The sequence below is a fragment of the Martes martes genome, assembly GCF_963455335.1.
Source record: "Martes martes genome assembly, chromosome: 4".
NCBI lineage: Eukaryota > Metazoa > Chordata > Mammalia > Carnivora > Mustelidae > Martes > Martes martes.
In genome coordinates, this window is record NC_137891.1 from 149,416,235 (window position 1) to 149,440,217 (window position 23,983).

At 51.0% G+C, this 23,983-nt stretch overlaps 1 protein-coding gene across 2 annotated transcripts in view; it reads left to right on the forward strand.

Moving 5' to 3' along the window:
- Positions 1 to 6,018: 6,018 nt before the first annotated feature.
- SLC1A7 (solute carrier family 1 member 7) overlaps positions 6,019 to 23,983 on the forward strand; it is a gene marked incomplete at both ends in the record, with an annotated part of 44,322 nt that continues 26,357 nt past the window's right edge. The window contains 2 exons of one of the 2 annotated variants that reach the window (XM_080801903.1): positions 6,019 to 6,195; positions 11,971 to 12,050. In XM_080801903.1, the coding sequence (XP_080658029.1) occupies positions 6,019 to 6,195; positions 11,971 to 12,050 (257 nt within the window). The remainder of the gene's footprint in view (positions 6,196 to 11,970; positions 12,051 to 23,983) is intronic. The other variant, XM_080801904.1, reaches the window with a different exon arrangement.

The window sequence follows — 23,983 nt, forward strand, 5'->3', positions numbered from 1 at the left end:
AAGAATGTATATATATCAAGAAGTGAAATAAAGATCATTGAATTAGTTTCATATGGTGTTTGCACTGGTCTGGTTAAGAACAAAACACACACACACACACACACATATGTACTGCTAAATACAAATTATGTAATTTTGGTCACTCTGCATACAAGATAGATTCTCTTATGTTTGCATTTAAAACTGGCACTGCAGGGCGCCTGGGAGGCTCAGTCGGTCAAGGGTCTGCCTTTAGCTAGGGTCATGGTTCCAGAGTCCTGGGATCCAGCCCCACATCGGGCTCCCTGCTCAGCAGGAGTCTCCCTTTCCTTCTGCCCCTCCCCCTGTTCATGTTCTCTCTCTCTCAAATACATACATAAATCTTTAAAAAAAAAAAAAAAGAAAGAAAGAAAAGAAAATTAGCCCTGCAAATATAAAGACGAATGGGAAAATTCATGTTAGTAATCTGAATTTTTAGTTTGTATTATTTAAGAATAACATTAAATAGCAAACAAAAAACACCATAGTAAGTTGAGAAAGAGACTGCAGAAGAAAGAAAAAAAGCTTCATATTTTAGGACCTTTAATGCACCTTTTTCCTGCTTTTTGAACAAAAATCTCCACATGTTCCATCTGCATGGGTCCCACAAATTATGTTATCAGCCTGCTTATAAATTCCTTTTTTACCTAAGGCAGTTTGATTCAGTTTCCTGTTATTTGCTATCAAGAGTCCTAACTAACTTGGAATCTTAATTTGAACTTGCTGGGGTTGTAACTTCATCTTGCCCCAGCTGTTGTATTCATACAAATGGAGGTGTGATGCAGTGTAAAGAACACGGGCTTGGGGCGCCTGGGTGGCTCAGTAGGTTAAAGCCTCTGCCTTCAGCTCAGGTCATGATCCCAGGGTCCTGGGATCGAGCCCCACATCGGGCTCTCTGCTCTGTGGGGAGCCTGCTTTCCCCTCCCCCCCGCCTCTGCCTGCCTCTCTGCCTACTTGTGATCTCTGTCAAATAAATGAATAAAATCTTAAAAAAAAAAAAAAAAAGAACACGGGCTTTTATAGATGCAGGAAAGAGGCTCCAAGAGTTTACTTTTGGGGCAAAGTCACACAGCTTCTAAAAGGAAGATCTGAGACTTGAATCTGGCTCATTGTGGTGATAAGGGAAATGTTCTGTAGCTGTGCTGCTCCATATGGTGGCTGCAAGCCACGCGTGGCCCTTCAGCCCTTGTAATGTGGTTCCTGCAACCAAAGAACTGAATTTTAAACTTTGTCATTAATCTGAATGTAAATAGTGTGAGCAGTACCATTTTATCAGATGGCCCATATCCAGAATCTATGCCTTCACCCTATAACCCAGCACCTGATCAATACTATGAGTGTTTGTAGAGGGGCTGGAGTGCTCACTGGTTCCCTCCGGTACATGGCTCTTTGACAGAACCTGGCACATAGTAGATGTTCAACAAACAGCAGCTAAATGGTTTCATGGATGTTCAGATCCAGTTTCTAGAGATGAACAGTCTAGATAGGAGGGGCGAGAAGGCGCCATGACTGTCACTTTACCCCCTGTCTGAGGCAAACAAGGGAAAGGACCAGCCTCAGCAGAAGTCAGGACAGCCCCCCAGTGACTAACGCTCGCAGGAATCCACACCAAGACGGCTAAGTTGTCCACAGGAAACCTTCCCAGAAGGACCCAGCCTGTAGTAGGCTGGGAAGGCATGTCAGGGAGGAGGTTAAGGCGCCTCTGGTATGTCTCTGGAAAGCAGCCAACAAACCAGAGCTGTCATCACCAAAACCCAGCTAGGAGCTCAGACAGCTCGACCCAAACTTATTTTGATACGTGTGGGTGAGGTGAGGTCCTAGGCCCGCCGGCCACTCCAGGACACTGCTCCATGGCAGATTCCAGAACCAGCCCTTGCACCTCCAACCTGGGCGCCTCTTTCAGAACAGGCTCTCCTACTGCCTCCCCCCTGACTAGCATCCCCTTCCTTGGGTTAACTCCTGGCACATTCAGGTCTCTAAGTGACCCCTCCTCCAGGAAGCCTTCCCACCCCTGCCTTCCCGGGTTGAGTAGATCCCTCTGCTGGTGCTGGAGCGCCATCAATCATTAGCAAAATCTATCTTGCAGCCCCTGCCCCATTACACCCAACACAGCGCTGTCCTGGTGGAAACAGCTTGCCTACAAACTCACTTCCACTGAGTGGGGCAGCTGCATTGGGAATTGTGACTTGGGGCTCATTTTTGACAAGACTGTTTTATCTTCTCTGCCCATAGCATCTTAACCTGTGCAGCTCAAGTTGCCCAGGAAGCATCCTGGAAACTTCCCGCTGCCCATCAGTTTCAGCTGCTCTGGAGGGCAACTCCTTGCTCCTTGGAGTGCCCCCCGACCCCGCAGTATGTCCTTCAATTTTGAAGGTGATCCATCAAGCGACGTGGTAACAAACAGAAACTTCACTCTGTTGTCATAAATACTTCCTTGTCAGAGCCACTTAGAAGGGAGCCAGGGTTAGCGCACAGGTGGTGACTGCAGAAGGGCCTGAGCAGGAGGAAGAGAAGGAATGCTGTATCTCGGAGAGTTGGGGAAGACTTCAAAGTCGACGGGGCACTGGACCTGTGCCTTTGGAGTCAGAGGGAAGGACATTCCAGGCAGAGGAAACAGCGTGGGCACAGGGGTGAAGGCCGGAGAGAGGTGTGGGGCTGAGAGACTCGTGTGGGTGGTGTCTGAAAAGCTCCACATCTGTCGGACACAAGGGGGTGATGTCCTGGGGAGGTGAGCACACACAAGCCCGAGGCCCTCAAACACTTCTCTAAGGAGCAAGGACTTCATCCCAGAGGCTGGAGTGTTCCAAAGTTGTGTTTCCCAAACACTAGACCCATGGACGTCTCTGCTCCAGAAGGGGGCTGAAGTTCTGCATCCACACTTAGAGACTTCCTCCAACATATGTCAGTATCGCAAAACTAAACAGTGAAATGGACAGTAACTCCCTGTGAGTGTCCGCAAGGCACCAGGCAATGCTCTGAGCACTTAGGTTGCGTCACCATATTTGACCCACATCACAACCCCATCAGCTAGGTACTGTGGTATTATTCGTATTTTATAGAGAAGCTAAGTAATTTGCCCAAGGTCATGTAGACCAAAAATTTGAACTTGAGCAGTCTGACTTTGAATTGTTCTAGAGTAAAGAACCCACTTAACTTTGTTTCATCTAGCATTTCCCAACTTGTTTCTAATTACTGAAAAAATTTTTGCATATCTTGTAACATTGTAAGGCAACTGAGTCTGTGGGCAACAGGGAGCTATTAACAGGTTCTGATCTAGGACCCTTTCAATTTGATTCGCAAATATCCTTAGTAAGCTCATTCTCAGCCACTTACATGTGAGTGTGAATTGGTCCTCTTTTAGAGCCCCCTCAATTTTCTTACAAGCTTCCTGAAGGCAAGAACTGTGTCAACACATTGCTGTGTCCCTAGTACCCAGCACGGGTGGCATGACACGGTGCTGTAAAAACGTTTGCTTGAATGAGTTGTAGTTTTGCCTGTTGAAGACAATGGGAGCAGCGGAAAGAAAGGCCTGGAGTCTGGGAGGTAGGGGGTGGTACTGTCAGAGGGGAAAGGATGGGAGGCAGAAGCCATTGTGGGGTCACTGTGGGAGTCAGAGTCTTGAGGCTGACATGGAGAACAAGGCACACCTGTATCAGTAGCGTGGCTAAGGGCCAGGCCTGGACATGGATTAAAACATGAATCCAAGGGGGGCACCTGGGTGGCTCAGTGGGTTAAAGCCTCTGCCTTCAGCTCAGGTCATGATCCCCGAGTCGGGCTCCCTGCTCAGCACGGAGCCTGCTTCCCTTCCTCTCTCTCTCTGCCTGCCTCTCTGCCTATTTGTGGTCTCTATCAGATAAGTAAATAAAATCTTTAAAAAAAAAAATCTTAAAAAAAAACAAAACAAAACAAAACCATGAATCCAAGGGTGCCTGGGTGGCTCAGTGGGTTAAAGCCTCTGCCTTCGGCTCAGGTCATGATCCCAGGGTCCTGGGATCGAGCTCCGCATTGGGCTCTCTGCTCAGCGGGGAGCCTGCTTCCCCCTCTCTCTCTCTGCCTGCCTCTCTGCCTACTTGTGATCTCTCTGTCAAATAAATAAATAAAATCTTTAAAAAAAACACACACAAATCCAAATATCTCCTCAGAATATTTTCTCTTTTAGACAGTAACTAAACCAACTGATTAACCGGAAAATGAGGCATTCCTTGGAGTTGAAGATGTGTCAGAAAATTCTTGGTTTTAAGAATCAGAGTTGGAGAAAACATACCTTGCAGACCTGTAGTCACTCTACCCTTACTTCCCAAAGTTATCAGCAAAAGGCAGGGCCTTCGGAAGTTTGGCTTGTTGAACAGAGGGGTCCTTAGAAAGCACTCAGACTGGTTCTCTTTCTTTTTTTTTTTAGACTTTTTATTTATTTTCTCGGTAGGCTCCATTCCCAATATAGGGCTCAAATTCACAACCCTGATATCAAGAGTCACACGCTCTGCTGACTGAGTCAGCCAGGCCCCCCACACCCCCTGCTTCTCTCATTCGAAGGCCAGCAAGACTGAGGCCCAGAGAGGGTGAGGTCAGAGAGCTGGTTAGGTTGGGACCAACATCCAAGGGTCCCCTCCCAGTTGGGAGCTCTGTGTGTAGCTTAGGGCCTACACCCTGGCCCCCTCTGCCTGGACCCAGCAGTTCCTTGGCCCCATCCTCTCCACCGTCCTCCTTGTTCCCTGTGTCAGGGAGGCAGCTCTTTTCCCCCCTCCATAACCCCCCCACAACAGACTGCACTCCCTGCTGCCGCCTGACTGCCCTAATGAGATTACAGACGCCCCAGGAAACAGACTAGAGTTAATTCCCTCTAGCTTTAAAGGGCAGTCCAGGCCACGAGAAAGCAACCAGGAAACCTTTTTCAAAAAATTGCTAAATGTGGACAGTGATCCTCACAGCTCTCTCCCCTGTTCCACCCAGCATGGTTCAGCCCTGCTTTCACAAAGAATCTTGGGATGGGACGCCGCACCAGCCCCAACCAAGCAGATGCCATTATTATGTTTGTCTTATGAATGGGGAAACTGAGGCACAGTGCCCAGGGTCATACCACCCAGCTGGTCAATGGCAGAGCTGGGACTTGAATAGGTCCCTTGGGCTGTATCATTTTTAAAAATAACAGGCCCTGAGAGCCTGCAGAGTTCCAGCTTTAGGCTTGAAGCAACAGTGAGGGATACACATCACAGTGAATGGCAGGTCCCGAGTCTGAACCCAGGTGCACTGGACTCAGAGCCTACAGGCCCCACGATACTGCTAAGCACTTCTGAAGCCATCTATCTGTCCCTGGAGCGCCAATCAAAGCATCACAGGCCTGAATTCCACTCTGTTATTGTGAGCTCTGTGACCACGACCAAAAGACTCTTTAATTCCTGGGGTCTCGATCTCCCTTTCAGGAAAGCGATTGCTGGAATCTTAGGGTTGTCGCGATGAACCCTACAACTCACACAGGTCAAGCAAGTGAATGGGCCTGGCACACAGCGCATGCCCTTTGTCTCAGTTTCCTCATCTGTAAAATGATACTCCTAGTAAATATTTCTTGGAACTGGTTATTAGGATTAAATGCGCTAGTGCAAGTAATGTGCTTCTAGAATAGCACCTGGTACACAGTAATGCTTAATTAATGTTACCAACTGCTAGTAGCTTATTGCTTTGCCTTCAGCTCTTCCTGGAATAAAGTATGGGTAAAAATCAAACCAACCAAGCAAATCTCTGGGCCCCTCCCCTGTTTAAGAGGTGCACTTGGCTTTGAGGTCCAAAACCCCAGACCACGTGGCTTGCTCTAATTTCCCAGGCCCTAATCTGTTTCTGGCTCCTAATGATGCAGCTGGTAATAGGATTGTGGCTTCCCTCTGGGGCAGCCACACAGGCCATGGCCGTGGGGCTGGTGACTGGTGCTTAGCAACTGCTCCCCCGGCCTGCAGAGCAGCCAGAGCCCCTGGCTGGGACCCTGTGATCCCAGCTGGCCTCACGTGCATGGAATGGTACCGTGCCCCGGGCCAGCAGGCTGGGCTCACCATGGTGCCAGGTGCCATCCTGGCACGAGGGAAGGACGTGTGCAAGAGAAATGGACTACTCATCCTGTCTGTGCTGTCTGTCACCGTGGGCTGCCTTCTCGGCTTCTTCCTGAGGACCCGTCGCCTCTCACCACAGGTCAGCCACCCAGAGCTTCTCAGGGTCCCCGCCGAGGAGGGGTATGTGGGCCTGAGGGATCTGGGAATCACAGTCCCACTCCGTGGCTCCCTGGTTACATGAGAGTAGAGGAGTCACTTTGCCTCTCTGAGTCTCAGTCTTCTTATCTGTAGCACGGGTGTGATGAAACACTGTGGGGCTAGAGTGAGAGCTGGTAAAATGGCAGGGGAAGTAGTTACAGACAGCATCACCGGGTGAGCGAGAGGCCAGGGCATCTCATTAGAATAAGCACAGGGTGAAGAGGCATGGGAGCAGGGAGAATGGGGTCCCGGAAGAGCGCAAAGCAGGCATCAGAGAACACCTCCCACAGTAGCTCAGATGGAGAGAGAACAGGAGGGGTATTCCGAGCAGAAGGAAGAGCTGGAGTGAGACACGGGGCCATAAAAGACCTGGGGATGTGTGGAGCAGACCGTTCACGGCAGTGGGGGGACGTACCCCGAGAGGCAAGGGCTGGAGCCCAGGGGCCCTCAGGGGCCTGGCCCCACCGCACAAGGCTTTGGGCAGGGGAGTGAAATGGTCAGATCTCAGTTTGGAGAGATCACTCTGGTGCTGAGTACAGGATGAGGGAGTGGTGGGCCAGACAGGGGTCAGGTGAGGAGGTGTTTACAGGGGTGAGACCTGACAGCAGGAAGAATGGGGCCCATGTGGGACCTGTTTCCAGAAAAGGAACCCTCAAGATGTGGGGGTGGATTGGCTATGGGGCTGGGAAGCAGTGCAGGCCCCTGGGGTTCCGGCCTGTGTAACCACAAGGGTGGAGATGCCTTGTCTGAGCAAGGGCCCCTTTCCTTCTCAGCACCCATCTCCCACAGGACAGGGAGGGACACTCCCATGGCACTGGAGAAAACATGATTCTGATCCTTGTTAAAACAGTAAGGGAGACTTCATTCAGGACTACTGGGATAGGTGTCAAGACCATGGACTAGGGGAGAGAGATCAGGCTCAAGTCTGAACACAACAAAGACAGCTGGGGCTTGGAGATGGGGAACATAGTGAGGGGCCAACTGAGAGAACATTGTTAAGAGGAGATGGGGAGGGTAGAGGGATTCTTGCCAAAGGTAAAGAGGGGGCATTCTCATTAAACGAACATAGCAGGATTTTTGCTCTAACTGAGCCAGGCAGGCCAAAGACAAGACCTAAGGATGAGGCCTGGCCAAAATGAGGGCCCCAAGTGGCCAGTCTCACGTTTCTTTGAGGAGAAGGTCTTTGTCAATGGGCTTCTGGAAGATCCTCTATTTCACAAGACTCCTCTTCCTGCAGCTCACCAACACCTAATATGACCTACCTGGGGCTCAAGCGTCAGACTTCATCTTCTGTGAAAGGGGGAACACCCCCTCCCTGAAAACTGAGCCCCTATTTCAAGGCTAACACTGTTAAGCCACTCTCAGCTATTAAGAGAGAGACTTAGACTCTGGAGGCTGCAGAGCCTTGAACTTGGTCTCTACTCATAAGCGGCTGTGTGGCCTTAGGCAAAATCCTATCTCCTTTCTGGGTCTCATTTTCCTTGTCTGGGGTGGGGGCACCATATGTCTACTGGAACTGTCATGAGCATAAACAAGGACTCAGCGGTGCCTGGCCTACAGTAGCACCGAGTAGTACTTGACTCCTCCCTCCCTTATCTGCCTGTCCAAGGCCTACCTGTGTCAAGAGTCATCTCATATTTCATACCTTACAAAAATTCTCCCATTCCTGCCCCCATCTGAAATAATCCTCTTCTCCCTCGCTCACATCACACTCAGCCTTCCCCTGTAACCAGCTGCCGGCTGTCCGGCTCGGGAGCCTTTTGTGCAGGTGTTTGGAGCTCCTAGCAGATTTTGACTTGCTGAACATCACATGGGCTTTCATGAGCCAAAATGTGAGTCTAGCTCAGGCTTGTCGCAGAGAGAGCCCTCCCCTCTTTGCTGTATTAAACGGGCAAAAACACAAACAATCTGCAATCTACTTTCTTTAATTTCCCTGAGCAACAAAAAATACATTTCCTGCAGGAAGATTATTTTCTGAAAACAAATTGGAATGCTTTTTACTAAAAGCCAAGCTCATCTGGGGCCTCCTTTGCCAAAGCTGCCTGCCCCATCTGCTTGGAAATGCAAATGTGTTCCGGTCTGGATTAACCTGCCAGATAAACCGAAGAAAGGCTGTGGAGTCTTAGAGAAGTTACTTGGCAGGAATTGGCTTTCTCAGCATCCTACTTGGAAATCCAGGAGTTGTTTCTATGATCTCTGCCTGTGACTCAGAAACTAAACCCTTCTTATTTTGCAAGCTTATGCAACAGGCAAAAGTCATAAACAATTTGCAAAATGGAAGCATGTCCTACTTGTGAAAAGAACTTACAAGAGCACAGATTTTTGGAACTAGTAGCTCATGAAAAAATATAGATCATTTTGAGGGGCCCCTGGGAGGCTCAGTCAGTTAAGTGTCTAACTCTTGATTTCAGTTCAGGTCATGATCTCGGGGTTGTAAGATCAAGCCCCATGTGAGCCTGCTTGGGAGTCTCTCTCTCCCTCTGCCTCTGCACCCCCCCCCCCACCGTGTTTGTGCATGCATGCTCTCTCGGCCTCTCCAAAAATAAATAAATGAATAAAAATAGAGATCATTTTGAGAATTCCAGTTAAACCATGGTAAATTTACAATTGCATCCATTTTCCTTTCTTTCCTGGAATTCCACTAAAATTATACTTATGGGATTTTTTAAAAAGATCTAAGCTCCCAAGAGAACATAAAAGGAGATAACTGAGAAAAGAAGTTGAGGGAATACCATAAATTAGGCAAGATGGGAAGTGGATAGAGTTGAATATTAGGTGTTGGTGAGCTGCAGGAAGAGGAGTCTTGTGAAATAGAGGATCTTCCAGAAGCCCATTGACAAAGACTCTCTCCTCAAAGAAACGTGAGACTGGCCACTTGGGGCCCTCATTTTGGCCAGGCCTCATCCTTAGGTCTTGTCTTTGGCCTGCCTGGCTCAGAGCAAAAATCCTGCTATGTTCGTTTAATGAGAATGCCCCCTCTTTACCTTTGGCAAGAATCCCTCTACCCTCCCCAATCTCACTTAGTAGAGCACAGAAAGCTAAAGCCTGTGTCTATAGAAGTAGATGCCATGTCAGTTTGGCTTGGAAAACTCCAGAAAGTTTCTGCACTTGAAAGTGCAAAGAGCTGCAAGAGACCAGGTGAAGCCAGGAGGTGAAATCAGGGGCATTGGTTGGAATTTTGTAACTGGAGCAGTTAAGCCCGTCAGTCTGCTCCAGTCCATGTAATCAGGGCACTCCTCACCCACCCATCTCTACCTGCTTGTGTCTCACAGAGAAGCCTGACAGGGAAATCAGTCCACCTGTGTGGGTTGGGGGAGGGGAGGTGATGAAGCACATGTGTCCCGCAAATGACTGGGTATCTGCACTGCAGTGTGGGATCCCTGTAAGACTGCCATCAGCTGGGCTTAGGCACACCCTCAGCCCCTAGTGGAGGTGAGAAGAGACTTCTCACTGAGCTTCAGAAAAAAGATCTCCTCCCTCATCCCACCCTATCCAGAGTAAACAAATCAGACTGTCACCCATCACCTGTCCTCAAGGAGCCATCACCTGAGAATTTCCACTCATGCACACGTAAGTTCAGCGCCTCACACTTACATACGAGGAGAAAGCCAAAGTCAAAGCTTCTAACAGAAAAACAGGGACTAAAGAAACAGAAAAGAAGGTCTCTAATGAAGCAGAGACAATGCAGGAAATAGAAGAAAAATTTTAAAATCTTGTCTTAAGTTCTTCAGAGATGTAAGAGAAGATACAGTGACCGTAAAACAGAACAGGATGCAAAAAGAAGGAACAATCTGAGAACAAGAAAGAATTTTTAGAAATTAAAAATCAATGAGGCAAGATAAACATGTCAGTAGCTAGGATAAAGTTGCAGAAATCTCCCAGAAGGTAAAACAAAACGAGATGAAAATAGAAGAAAATCGGAGATGTCCAACATCCAACTCTCTAGTGTGTATGAGTTTTTGAGAGAGCTAACAGAAAAAATGGAGAGAAAATTTCACAGAGCCTGTTAGAAAGTTCTCAGAAGTGAAATGTATGCACAGCACTATGAATTTTTTTTTTTAAAGAAAGAAGAAAATCTCATGCTGTGGTACATCACCATGAAAATTATAGAAAACTGGAAATTAACAGAAAATCCTTCAGTGGTTCTGAAGGAATGAAACAAATCTCCACTAAGGGATAGGAAGAATGGCTCCAAACATAGACAACACTGGAATCCAGAAGATAAAGGGAAATACCTTTGGAATTTGGAGGGAAAACTCTTTCAAACTAAGAATCTTATATACGGCCAGAATACTGTCCGAGGTAAGGGTAGGATAAAGGCATTTTTGCTCATGTAAGGACTCAAAAGTTTCTCTCCCATTCACCCTTATTTCATAAAGATTTCTGGAGCACTGGAAATGATAATAGAACAGGAAAGGAGGCCTGATTTCTGGGCCTGCACTGTCACCGCTAAGTCCTCTCCGTCTTTTGGCTCAGCTGGACTAGAAGATCTTTAAAACCCCTTCTCAGCACTCAAATTATATGAGTTGGGGCTTTCCAAAGCATCAGACCATTAACCAAGCGTTTAGCTTCGGTGGAAGGAAGGAAGGAAGGAAGGAAGGAAGGAAGGGCGGGAGAGGGAGGGAGAGAAAGAGGGTTGCAAGTACAAAAATTTAACTTGGATGGTGCTTGAAAGTCCCTGTACCAGCCTCACCCACATTACCCTCGGAAAAGCAGCCTCAAGCTAGGTTTGCCAGAAATAGCAAAACTGAGTTAAATTAAATTTAAAAATTTAAAAACCACACACTCAGTTAAATTTGTATTTCAGTTGTTGTTCACCTGAAATTCAAAGTCAACTGGGCTTAGGGGTCCTTCTACTTCACTGTCAGGTTCTGGTCCTGTGACTCTGGAGACAGCTGATAGGGGAGGGGGACACAGAATTGGCCCCCAAATCAAGGCATGGGTAGGATGAACCTAGCGGCCTGTGCCCTGTGCGGAAGTTGAATGCCAAGAACTTTGCGGGTAGAGGCTCTTTATTGAGTGGCGTCCCACCCACTCCAGCCGATGTGCTCTCCTGCAGCATTCTTCATGTGTGCACAGCAGGGGTCTGGCAGGGACCTGGCACGGTGTTGGGGGGAACTGCGCCCAGGGGTGTACCCCTCGCAGGAGGAGGCACGGACTCAAGAAGGCCGTGCTCTGTCTCTGAGTCCGTCTCCTCACATGCTGGGCTGAGCAGTCTCGCGTGCAGGAGCGGGACTGCATTCATTCTGGGGTGCCCAGCATGAGGCCTGGCCAGCCTGGGCTGAGTAAATGTGTGAACAGTCTCCAGCCCTGCCCTCCTGCCACTGACCATCTGCTGCAGGAGATGCACGTACACCACGAACAGGCAGGTGGACGGAGCAGACGGCAGGGAAAGCCGCCACTTACCGCCATTACAGAGCCTTTACTCCCACCCCGTCTGCCAGGTGCTTTCTGTGCCTCCTCACACTGAAGCCTCCAAAGGCTCCTACCAAGTGGTTGCAACCCTTACGTAACAGATGAGAAAAACTCAGAGGCTGAGTAACTTGCTTAAGGCCACACAGCTAGTTACAGGAGGTCAAGATTAGAATCCAAGTCTGTTTGGCTCCCCAGCCGTCGCTTCCTCTGTGTCCTTGTGCTTTCCAGGAGTGCACGGGTGAAACAGTGCTCGGAGACTATAAGCAGCCTTCTATAATCCCTGCTTTTGATGTATTTTCAGGAAATTAGTTACTTCCAGTTTCCTGGCGAGCTCCTGATGCGGATGCTGAAGATGCTGATCCTACCTCTGGTGGTCTCCAGGTGAGGAAGGGGCAGGGGTTTGGGCAGTCGGGGCTGGGAGGGGAGGGGGTTCTGTGCCGACGGTGCTGGGGCACACTCCTGCTGTGGGTGGCTGGCCTGGGGCCATGGGCCCTGAAATAGCGTGCCTGTGCCATCCCTGTGGTCATTAGGTGATGGCCCAGGCTGCTGGGGCCTGGGGCATCAGGGCACCACTGATTTCAGGCCCATTCAATGGACTTTTTTGTGACTTAAACAAGTAACTTGGTGTCGGGGGATGTGACCCGACTCCCAGGTGGCTCAGGGCCAGGGAGGTCAAGGATGGCTTTTCAGAGAGGCTGTTTATGGTGAATGCAGCAGAGCATGGGGGAAAGACAACTTTGGAGACACTCGTGAGATGATATCCAGGTTCAGCTGGGCAAACTTGGACAGGTGCCCAGACTCCTCTGAGCTTCAGTTTCCTCGTCTGCAAAATGAGAACTGTAACAACTGCTCTAAAGGGTGGTTGCAAGGACTGCCCCTGGCTACGTATACTTGTGTGTGCTAGATGTTGGGGAGGGGCTGGGTTCTTGCTCAAGCAGGAAAGACCTTATGTGCCAGGCGAAAGAAGTCACACTTGACTCACTGGGGGAGGGCCACTGGAAATCAGTGGAGATCCCCTGTCCCCTCTCACTGACATGCTGGGTGACCTAGAGCCAGACCCTGACCCTCTCTGTGTAATGAGCTGGCGGCTCCAGGTGGTGTCTGAGAGCCCTTCTTTGCTCTGAGACTGTGGGTTTGGAATCCTCACCTCCCAGGACTTCTGTGCATGGAGGGACGTGAACACACATCTCTGAGTCCCCTGTGTGTGCTGGTGGGGGGTAGGGGGTTCTGTCTCCTGGGGCAAGGTCATCAGATTCCCCACTACTGAGCAGTGAGCCAGCTCCTCCCTTTCCCTCCAGCTGTACCTTCTTCTCCCCCATCAGGGTGGGGAAGGGGCTTTGTCAAGTTCAGTTCAGTCTCCTACAGGCAGCATTTAGGTCTCTCAGGACTCAGCCTCCCAAGGATCTTACGGAAAGGCTGCCTCGCTCCCTCTAAAAGCTTTCCCTGACTCCTCAATCCACTCTAGTTGTTGTCTCCTCTTTATGCGTCTTTTGAGTCATTCATCGAGTCAGTGAAGGTCACCAGTAGCTTCCATGTTGCTAATTCCAAAGGACACTCAGTTCCTGCTCTGCATGACCTCTCTCTCCATGCAGCTGATGCACTCAACGGAGCAGCTGATCCCCCTTTCCCTCTGGAATTCCTCCTCCCAGCTGTTGCCTGTTCTCTGCCCCTCCATCCCAGGCTCTCTTCCTCTGCTTCTCAGAGCTCCTATCGTCCATGCTCACGGCTTTGACATACTCCCCTGCAAGCCCGACACTCCCAAGTACTCCCAGGCCTCTCGTCTGACCCCCACACTCCAATTACCTATTTGACATCGCCTCTGGATGCTTAACACGTGTCTCAAATCTGTGCAGCCAGCCCGTGATTTTACCCCACAAACCATTTCCTTCTGCTTTCTGCTGGCAGCTCCATCCATCCAGTTCTTCACGCCTCCCTGCTAATTATTCCCTTCCCACTCCCACCACCAGCCTGTCCATCAGTGACTGCGGCTGGTTCTTCCCCCCAAATCCAACCCAGCTTCCTCCCCACCGCACAGGTCCAGACTCCACGGTCACCTCACCAGGCTCCCTGTTTCCGTTCCTGTTCCCTCCCACCTGTTCCGCACCCCGTGGTCAGAACCACCTCCTGAAAAGCCACCTGGGCTGTGCTATCCATTAACCCAAAACCCATCCACGGCTGCCACGGCATTTCCAACAAACCCTTCCACCCTTCCCTTGATCTCCAAGGCCCTGCCCCATCCATCCCTGCCAGCACCTCACTTCATCCAGGCCCCACTCACTCCAGTCCCACGGGCCTTGTAGACCAGACCAACCCCTCCCCCATCTCAGGGTCTCCACAAGGCTGTTCCTTCTGCCTGCAACTCGCTTCCCCTCACCCTACATCTCTTCCACCTTCTCTTCCCTTAGATCGCCATCTCCACGTCCCTGCCTCAGAAGGGCCGGCCCCACCCATCCCCCCAGCAGCACCTTCGCTGGGTCTCACCAAGCCCCGCTCCTTTCCATGCACAGCACTTACCATACGTTGTCATCCTGTTTGGACTCACGTGGCCCCGTGTTTCTTTAATTCCCGAAAGGACTGAAAATGCTGTAGAGGCAGAGATTGTATTCTGCGGAGGTCGCACTCTCCACCTAGCCGAGTGCCCGGCACAGAGTGGGTACTCCTTAACACCTGTCAGGTGAATTCTCGAAGGAATTCAACAATCATGCCCCGTGGGCTCCAGGCACTTGGCCTTGATGTGGGCACTGAGGATATAGAGACGCCTGAGGGTCAGTCGCCGAGGAGCTCACAGCCTGGGAGGGAGACACAGATGAGAAAACACAAGGTTACAGGACAGCTGAACAAGTGTGTTGGTGGAGGAAGCACAGGATTCTCTTTTTTCCTCCCCTTTTCCCAGTTTTATTATAATATAAAGCATGGGACTTCTGCTAGGCAGCTATACCGACCTTGACCACTGACATTCCTTACTGCCCGGGCGTCGAGTTTCACTCAGAACCCAAACACCTCAGAGGCAGAGGCCCTGGCATGGGCGTGGACTCACACAGACCTGGGTTCCTGCCCTGGCCCTGTCATTGCCTGGCTCTGTGACCTTGGCAAGTCATTTAACTTGTCAAAAAGTCCTGGAGTCAGGGGTGCCTGGATGGCTAATAAGTTGAGTGACCGACTCTTGACTCAGCTCAGGTCTTCATCTCGGGGTTGTGGGTTCAAGCCCCATGGGGTGTGGAAACTACTTAAAAACAAACAAAAAAAAAGCCCTGGAATCAGAATCAGAGGCCTGGGTCAGTGACCTGCTTCCTCCACAGATTATCACGTGATCTTAGCTAAGGTACCCTCACTGTGGGCCTTGGTTTACCCAGCTTACCTAGTGACTAAGGGCCTGTCCAGCTCTCCAAATCCCAGCTGTCAGAGGCCCAGTCTTTCTCCACTAGACAAAAGTGCATTCTCTGCGCTGGGAACGGAATGTGGTATTAACTTGAGAAAAGCCAGTGTGTGTTCACACATTTCCTTTGTTTATTATACAGTTTGAGCTGGTGCAGAGCGATTATGTCGCTGAAAAACGGAAGTGCTTTCACAGTTTCCTACTCAGGGAGAATTAAACCTTCTTGGGGGAAAAAATGCACATTTCTAAGCCCCAGCCCCTCCATCCCTGAACATGTTTTCCTCTGGCTTCAGCTGGTCTGTGATCCATCCATCCATTGGGTGCCCACACCCCCCTGAGCTCTTTCTCCTGGCCAGTTCAGGGCTGGTGATCCGAGTCCTCAGGGGGCAGCCACGCTGGTGTGTGTGTTTGGGGTGGGGGGCGGATCATTGCTTAGGACGGAGCAAAATCAGCAGAGCTGCTCTGACCATTCAGATGTCAGGCTTCATGCCGGGCTGACTAAACCAGAACTGCCAAAGGGGAACAAGTAGGGGTTTGCTTTAAAATTCCACGTGTGTTCGAGTGGTTAAATAAAACAACACAAAAAACCCTCCTGTCTGGGGATCAAGCCTTCTGGCCGGAGAGCTAAAGAGCTTGGCAGAGGGCTGCTGCTCTGCAGGCCCCAGAGGCTCTGCACTGTACCCCCAGGAGACAGGGCTTGTTCTGCCCGGTAACTGCTCCAGGGCAGGGGCCTGGGATAGAGCTCCCCGCATCCAGCTCTCTGCTCAGCAAGGAGTCTGCTTCTCCCTCTCCCTCTGTGCTCTCCCCCCATCTCTCTCTCAAATAAATAAATAATTGCTCCAGGGCAGTGAAAGGATAAGGATTAAGGCACATTTGCTTCCGGTTCCAATAACCCGCAATTCTGGGCCCCGAAGCCTAGCACCCATGATGCCAGATGTTCCCACCTCTTTCCCAGCAGCACTGCCACCCCGTCCCGTCGCCAAGTCCCTGCAACCAGGCAGGTTTCCTCCTTAGTCCCTAAGCATGCCATGTGCTTTTCTTCCTTCATGCTTTTGCTCAGGTTGTTCCTCCTTCCACGAATGCCCTCTCCTCTTCCTAATTAAAGTTCCCTCGCTGTGTTCAAGACCTAGCTCAAGGTTCTGTCTGAAGTTCTCCCAGCTCTTCATTTATTGATAACTATCGATGATGACCTGTCTCCCCCGTGGATGCTGCTCGTACCCCAGAAGTAGTCAGTACTGTCTGTGAAATGAATTCACAGTCACCGCTGGCATACCACATGACGGGGTACAGACCCCCTTTTTTTTTTCCATAGTAGTGACATAGAAATAAATCAGCATTTCTGTCTGGACTAGCCACTCCTACTGCTGAATCCACTCTAAGCCAGCACCTGGCCTGAGCCCCCTCCTCAGACGGGCACGCCACGGCCCAGCTGAGTGCAAGCTGCCGTTGGCCAGTTGTGGCTTCGTACTTCACAGTGAGGGTGGCGGGCCCTGAGTACTGGCCAGCGTGGCTGAGAACGTGCAGGAGACTGCCGTGGAGCAGCTGGGGCTTTGGAGGCACTCACTGGAGGTCTGAACCTGACCAAGTCTCTCAGCATCTGAGCCTTAGTAACCTGCCCTGTATAATGGGGAGTACACCCACCTCCCTTCTGAAATGAAATAAGATAATGTCCTCTCCTGTAACAGCAGAGCCCCTGATACAGGATGAATGTCACCTGTTTTTTCTGACTCATGAAAGCTTCACCAGGCTTCTCCAAGGCCCAGAGGAGATGTTTCATGAAACCCTCCACCTCGGTTTGAGCTCTCAGCAGGCAACCCCCTTGAGTGACCTCTTCCTTCTTCATGCTTTTATTCAGCACCTGTCCTCATCACTTCCTCTGGGAAGCCTCTCTGGGCTCGGGTGCACTTGGGAACATGGATACACCTGCACACCTGTGTTCGTGGCAGCCTCAGCAGGCACACAGACGAGGCACCATGTGTGTCCACGTGACATTCACGTGTCGCCCACGCCCAGAGTCATTCCAGGTGAGATGGTTGTCACGGTCGCCTCATCCTCCAGGAATTCCTAGTGCCTCTTGCTTTCCTCTGCCTTCACATTCCTGCAACTAGTCAGGGGACAGCCTTTGCCAGCCTCCCGTTCACACACAGATCCCTTGCTTCGAATGGTGCACAAATTTAGTAATTTCACTGACAGTTGGGGGCAAGATCACAGGGAAGGACCATATTGAGAAGTGTAAGCCCCTCGGCCATCTCTTGGTTCTCTCTCTGTGTATATTAGTTATCTATTACTTAGGAACAATTACCACAAACTTAGCCATTAATTATCTACCACTTTCCAGGGTTCAGGAGCCCAGGCATAGCTCAGCTGGATCCTCTGCTCAGGGTCTCATGAGGCTGTAGTCGAAGCATTCGCAGAGCTGCGTTCTCATCTGAAGGCAGAGCCAGGGAAGCATCTATTTCCAAGCTCATCTGGGTCGCTGGCAGAAGGCATTTCCTTGTGGCTATTTGTCTGAGGACCCAGCTTCTTAATAGCTGTCAGCTGCAGGCCATCCTCAGGTCCTAGAGGCTACCAGCAGTTCCCCGCCTTCTGGCTCTCTTCAAAGGTGATTCCCAACATGGCTTTTGGCTTCATCAAGGCCAAGAGGAGGATCCCTCACTCTCCAGTCTTCTGAGACAGTCTCACATAACATAATCATGGGGGTGATGTCCCATCACCTTTGCCATGTCCTCTTAGTTAGAAGCAAGTCACAGATCCCATCTACCCTTAAGGAGAGAGATGATACAAGGGTGTGGATCACAGGGGCGGGGTGGTTAACATAGGGTGTACCCACCTCTTTCCTTCTCTCTCCCCACCTTCCTTCTCTCTCCCCCTATTCTAAGACCAGCCAGAACTCCTGTCCACCTTGGCTTTCAAAAGCTGCCTCCACTCCTGCCCTGTTCCTGGAGTGGGGCGGGGTGGAAGTGCTGCTCATGTCTGGTCCACGTGGCTCATCGAGGAATTTCTTCTAAACAGGGACAACGCTCTTATCATAAAAATAATTCTGAAGAAAACTAATTCCTCTGTCTCTTACAAGACATCACAGGGCCTGCTCTGTTATAGGAATCTAATAAATGCGTATTAAATGAGTAAAGAGCAGTGGAGGAGCAGCTGGGGCAGAATTCAGGGGAGTTTCGTGACCAACATTTGAACTGACCCTCGGAGGATGCTTTGGAGCTGCCTTTTAAAGATGTTTTTGTACTTTAAAAAATTCTATAATTATAAACATTTTAGAAAATCGAGAAAAATGATACTCCTGTCATCCCACAATCCGAATTCTGCCACTGTTATCTTTGCTCTTATCCTTCTTAGTAGTGAATCATCAGGCTCAGGGTGTAGTCCTTGGCTGACTGACTCAGAAGTTCACCCTCATCTGAGCCCCTGAGCTGGTGAGGCCAGTCCTCAGATGCTGGCAAGAGGCAATGAAACAGACAAAATGACAGTTTATTCATTCACAGAGATAAACACAATTGCACAGGTGCACACAGTCTCTGGCTGGGACATTTTTCCCTGCAGGCTCACCCGTTGGGGATCCCACAGGCCCTGCATGGTCTGGTTCAAGTCAGCACAGGACCCCCTGCTCTGGCTCCTAGATGCCGGGAGTACACTGTCATTGTTCTCGAAGCAGCCTCAGTCATGCCCTGAGCTTAGTTCCTTGGAATTGAGCTCTGATCCCGTTTCCCTCCTATTGGGTTAGCCCTGGGGGCTTTTAGCACGAGCAGATCATGGTCATAGTTACCCTAGTATACCCTGACCCTAACTTCAAATTGCAGGGACCAGGGAGTGGGATCTTAGTCTCTTTTCTCTCAGAAGGCCCCTGAGTCTCTCATGCCAACTGAGACACTTTTCATAACTCTGCATGCAGATCTTAAGGTCCCAAGGTCTTAAGGTGTGTCCATCAAACCACAGAAGTCTCTCCTTTCCCCTGGACTAAATGTGCCTTCTTACCTTGTATCTGCCATTTGAAAATGTTTTCTGTTTTCTTTAAAGATTTAAGAGATTTAAGAGAGTGAGGGCACAAGCAGGGGGAGCAGCGGAGGGAGAGGAAGAGCGGGGAGCCCGATATGGGGCTCGACCCCAGAACCCCGCAATGATGACCTGAGCTGAAGGCAGACACTTAACTGACTGAGCCACCCAGGCACCCCTGAAAATGTTTTCTAATAATGAAAATGGTTGCAAGGAAACTAGCTGTCTCTACCTATGCACACGGAAGCCTCAGACAAAATTTAGAAAATCCTGCCTCCCAGTACACTGGTGCAGGAATAGTCAGATGGTTAGGACCTGCTGCGGAACGGTCATGTCCTTGAACTATGGTCCACCTCCCATGGGTGGTGCTTGGGTGTGTCCTGAGTGCTCTGCCGCTCTCAGCTCTCTTCTCCGTGCCCCAGTGCTGACTAAGCCCACGCTAATCCTCTTCACTAGAAAAGTCAAGTCTTTGGAGCCTTGGGGGCCTTCCTTTCCCATTTTCTCTCAGTTATAGCACCTGTCACTACTCTGATCACTTTTGCTTTTAATTTATAGTTTATCCCAAAGGGTACTGGCAACTTCCACTTCCTTTGAGTTCTCGGAGGAGATGTTACTGTTATTTCCACAAAAATAAGTCTATGTGTTTTTTTTTCTTTCTTTTTCATTCAATGTGATGTCGTAAGAATTGTCCACGCGGCACCCCCGTCTCCATAATCTTGTTTTTATCTTCCACTCGGACGGAACAGAGTTTGCAAAACCCCTCTCCTTTCACTTGACACTTAGGATGCTGCTGGATGTCCTTTGGGGCATCATTGTGTCCCACGACTCTGGAGTTATGAGCTCTGTTATTTATCACATGCCTGGCCTCAGCCATAAAAGAGACACGATGCCGTCAGCCAAGTGACAAAGCTGTTCCCGGCAGGTGCTTTCTTTTATTTTTTTGGTGGCCCGTCAAGGCCCCAAACGGGCTGGGGTTTGCTTCTGAGCTTGGGAAGTCAACTGCGTCTTGTTTTCACACATCCCCAGACAAGCGACACCGGGAAGAAGGGGTGGGTCAGACCAGCATCTGGAGCCAGTGAGGGCCTCCAATTCCCCACTTGTTCCCTGCCAAAGCCTCCTCTCCCCTCATTCTTCAATTTCTTAAACCAGGCATCATTCAGGGGAAACTGAATCCATGTGTTTGTGATTCACTGATGCTGAACATGGCACAATGTTTTGTAAGCTTCACATCAAAGAAATCCAAGTGCGTGTGTGGGTCTGTGCAGGACCGCGTGGTGTGTGTCTTCACCCATGTGTCTTCACCCATCTATGTGTGCTTGTGCCTTCCTGGGTGTGTGTTGTTTTCCTTTCTTTCTTGTAAGAATTTTAAACTGATTTTTCTTAGAATCAGGAAATCATGTTTGGCCAGAGAAACCTAACACTCCCTTCTCCCCCTTCCTGAGGAACTCTAGCTTGGCAGAAAACACCCAAACACCCACGTCCTGACTTATTGGAGAAGGTCCTGGGCGGCGCGGCCAATGCAAGTCTGGTTGGGGAGCCAGTGTGCGGGGGGCGATGGCCCCGGGCCCCCCAGCTCGCCGTGAACGGGAGGGAGGGAGGCAGGAGGAATAGGACGCCGGCGTGTCGGCTCTGCCCCCCAACCCATGGGGCAGCCTCTCTTAGCAAAGCTCCGCTGACCTCTCTGATGGGAGCCCTGGGATCTGTCCTTGGCCCTCTTGCCCAGTCAGCTGACGGCCTTACTCATCAGAATGGGGAACATGGCCCAGCTGTGGGCTGCGGGTGGGGTCAGACCAGCAGCTGGTGACTCTGCAAACCTCCCCGGTTTTATCATCCCTCATGGATTCCCATGCTCCTTCTTTCCTCCGTCCAGGTAGAGAACTCCTCCTCATCCTGCAAGGCTCCATTCAGCAGCCACCTCCTCCGGGAAGCCTAGATTCCCAGGCTGGGCTAGGCCCTGCTTCTGGCCTCTCCCCATCACAGCTGGAACCCAAGGTCCTGTGTTACCCAGTACAGGTCTCCACCAACTGGTGGGAGCTCCTTGAGGACCACGAACCCACCCCATTCGTTCCTGGGACCCTCAGCACCCAGAGCCAGTGTTCAACATGGGGCAGGCTGGGGACATAGCAGAGTTTGGGGAGGCAGGGGAGGTTCTGAAAAGCTCCACTGCCCTTGTCTGTCGGGAGCCACTGCCCTGGAGGGTCTCATTTGAGCTGGAGAGAGCCTCACTTGGGCAGCCCAGCCTGAGCCCTCAGTGGAGAGACAGCAGGAACCCTGCTGGCGGAGGGAGAGGAGGCAGGAGACCCATGTTCCTTTCAACTCTGGGGGTGGGGGACTTCTAAACATGACATGGGGGGCACTGGCCATAACCAGACATCCCAAGGACGCTGTTCCTCATGGCAGAGACGACGATTGTCTGCCACTGTAGGGCAGAGTGGCCCTCCGTGGGAATCCTCTGGCTCCCTCACACCTGACGTTCTTTGCCTTGGGGGAGAGAAAGCAATAGGAGTTCAGCTCTCACGGAGTTAGGAACTGGACGAGACCCCTTATTGCCCTCCTGGTAGAAGGTGACTGAGAATGGTCGATGGCCAGACCGTGAGCTCTGAGGGCTGCAGCTGTGGCTCCTCCAGCTTCTACTTTCGATTCTGTTCAAGCTGGTTATGTGCACATTAGTTGTGAGCTTGTTATTGGTAAGACCCAATGAAGCATTGTTCCGGTGCCCAGTGATCTGCTGGGAAGGAGGGACCTTCAGAGGGCAGTTGGGGATGGCAAGGCTGTGGTGTCCCGCTAGACCCATGCCTGGCCCTGTGCCTGCCCCCCAATCCAGCCTTTCCCTTTCCCACCCCACCTCTGCACTCTGAGCCCCACAACATCTACAGTGGAACCAAAGAGCTTTGGTCTGTGTAGCTGCAGAGGGCAGGGCTGAGCCCAGAATGGGGAATTCTCTTCCCTGAATGTGGATTTCATTCTGGCACTGGGAAGGACTTTCTAATAAGCATAGCTAGCCCATATGGAGGAGCTGACAGAACGTAGTGAGTTCTCTGTCCTCTGAAGTGTTCCAGTGAAGGTGGTAGAGAAACATGTGCCCTGGGTAGAGGGTACTGGGACCAGATGATCTTGACTTTAGCCAAGTGGGAGTCTGGGCATCCTGCCTCAGGTCTTAGAAAGAGCTGGCGTGAAGGAAGGGGTGTGGCAGAGCCATCTGGGAAGAGTAATGCGGCGCTAACGTGGCACTTGCTGTCAGCTGCTGGGCCTGTCATCTGCTCCAGGGAGAATGCAAACCATGATGCCTGGAAAGGCTAAAGGGATTCTCGTGGACCCCCAGATGCCTCCTTCCAGCCGTCTTTCTGGTGGACTCTCTGCAGCTGCATCCCAGGGCCGGCTTGGGGGAGCCTCCCTGACTGGGTCAGCTGAGGCCAGAACCCGGGGCCTTGGCCATGGGGCTCTGGGCTCCTTCCTGTCCCAGACATCCTAGTGCTGGGATGTTGTGACTCTGGGTATTGTCATGCTAGTAAACCAGGCTTTGAATCTACTACTAGTAAACCAGGCTTTGAATCTACTTATCAGGTGGCCATCGCAAGTTGCCTGCACACCTACCGTCACTGGGAATTCACTACTTCTCAATGTGGTCCCTTCCAGGGCAGAAAGTTATTCTTGGTGCTGAGCTGAGAACTTCCCTGTCACTTGCCGCAGCTACCCCCTCCCCCAGTCCCAGCATTCCACAGGTTTGCTCTGCTCCCTGCTCCACAGATCCCACCCCCCCAACTGGTTCCCCAGGCCCTCAACTCCGTCACCACCACCTACCTCAGCAGCAAGGCACACACCTCTGTCCCCTGTCCTTTTCCCGGTGGGTCTCAATGTCAGCGCACGTCCATGGCCTCGTCCATAAGCTCCCAGGCTTCTGGCTCCATAGGCGGAGGGCCCAATGGCCCTTCAGCAGCCCCATTCCCTACATGACTCAGCCGGCTGGCAGCAAACCAACCCTGAAGTCCCTTCCCGTGTGCTGCTGCTGTGGCTCAGCCCCCTACCCCCACCCCAAAGTCTGTGCTCTCCCCAGTTGTGAAAGCCAAGTCTGGCCCAACATATGTCCGTGCTCAGTTTTATCAGGTCAGAACTGGCCCAAGATCCCAGGCTGCTAGGGTCTGTGTCCACCCAACTTCCTCATCCCACACGTTAGCCATTCCTTCCAGCTTCCTGTCCTCCCCAAATCTGATCCACACGCTCTCAGTGGCCTCGGCCAAGCCATTGATAAAAATGACCAGGAAGGGGAGGCTGAAAGAAGAGTGCTGGATCACACCTCCAGGGACCCTCTCAGATTCTCTTCACCCGGGAGAGAACACTACCTGAGACAGTCCCTCCCGGAAGTTCCCATCTGTTCCCAAAAGTTCCAGTGCCAACGTCACACAGACACACAGTGCCAGGAGAGTCCCCTAAACCTGGCAAAGGGCCAAAGCTGGTCTAGGGGACTTGCTCTCAGGGAACCTACACTGGGTGCCTACAATCATCAGAGTTAAGTTGACCTTTTAGCAATCTTGTCTAGAATGGCATCCTGGTTTAACATCACACACTCAACAAACCTGCACCCAGACCAGGCCAGGCCCTGAACTCTGAGGACCTGCACTGAGCCCGATCTGGCCCTTCCCTGGAGGAGCTCACAGTCCACCGGGGCAGGCAGTCTCAGAACGGATGACAACATGCTAGAGCGAATGCTAATAACTGGAACGTACTGAATATTTATGATGTACCAGTCACCACACTAAACCTAGATTACCCCTCACCATGAGCTGTCATTACTTCCGTTTGATCCTCCTGTGGAAACTGAGGCACACAGAGATTGGGAACTTGACGAGGGCTCCCAGCTGTTGAGGGATATGAGTGGGAGCAGGCGGGAGCTTCCTCGCCCAGCCAGGTGGGCTCAAAGGGGCCTTCCGAGGGAGGT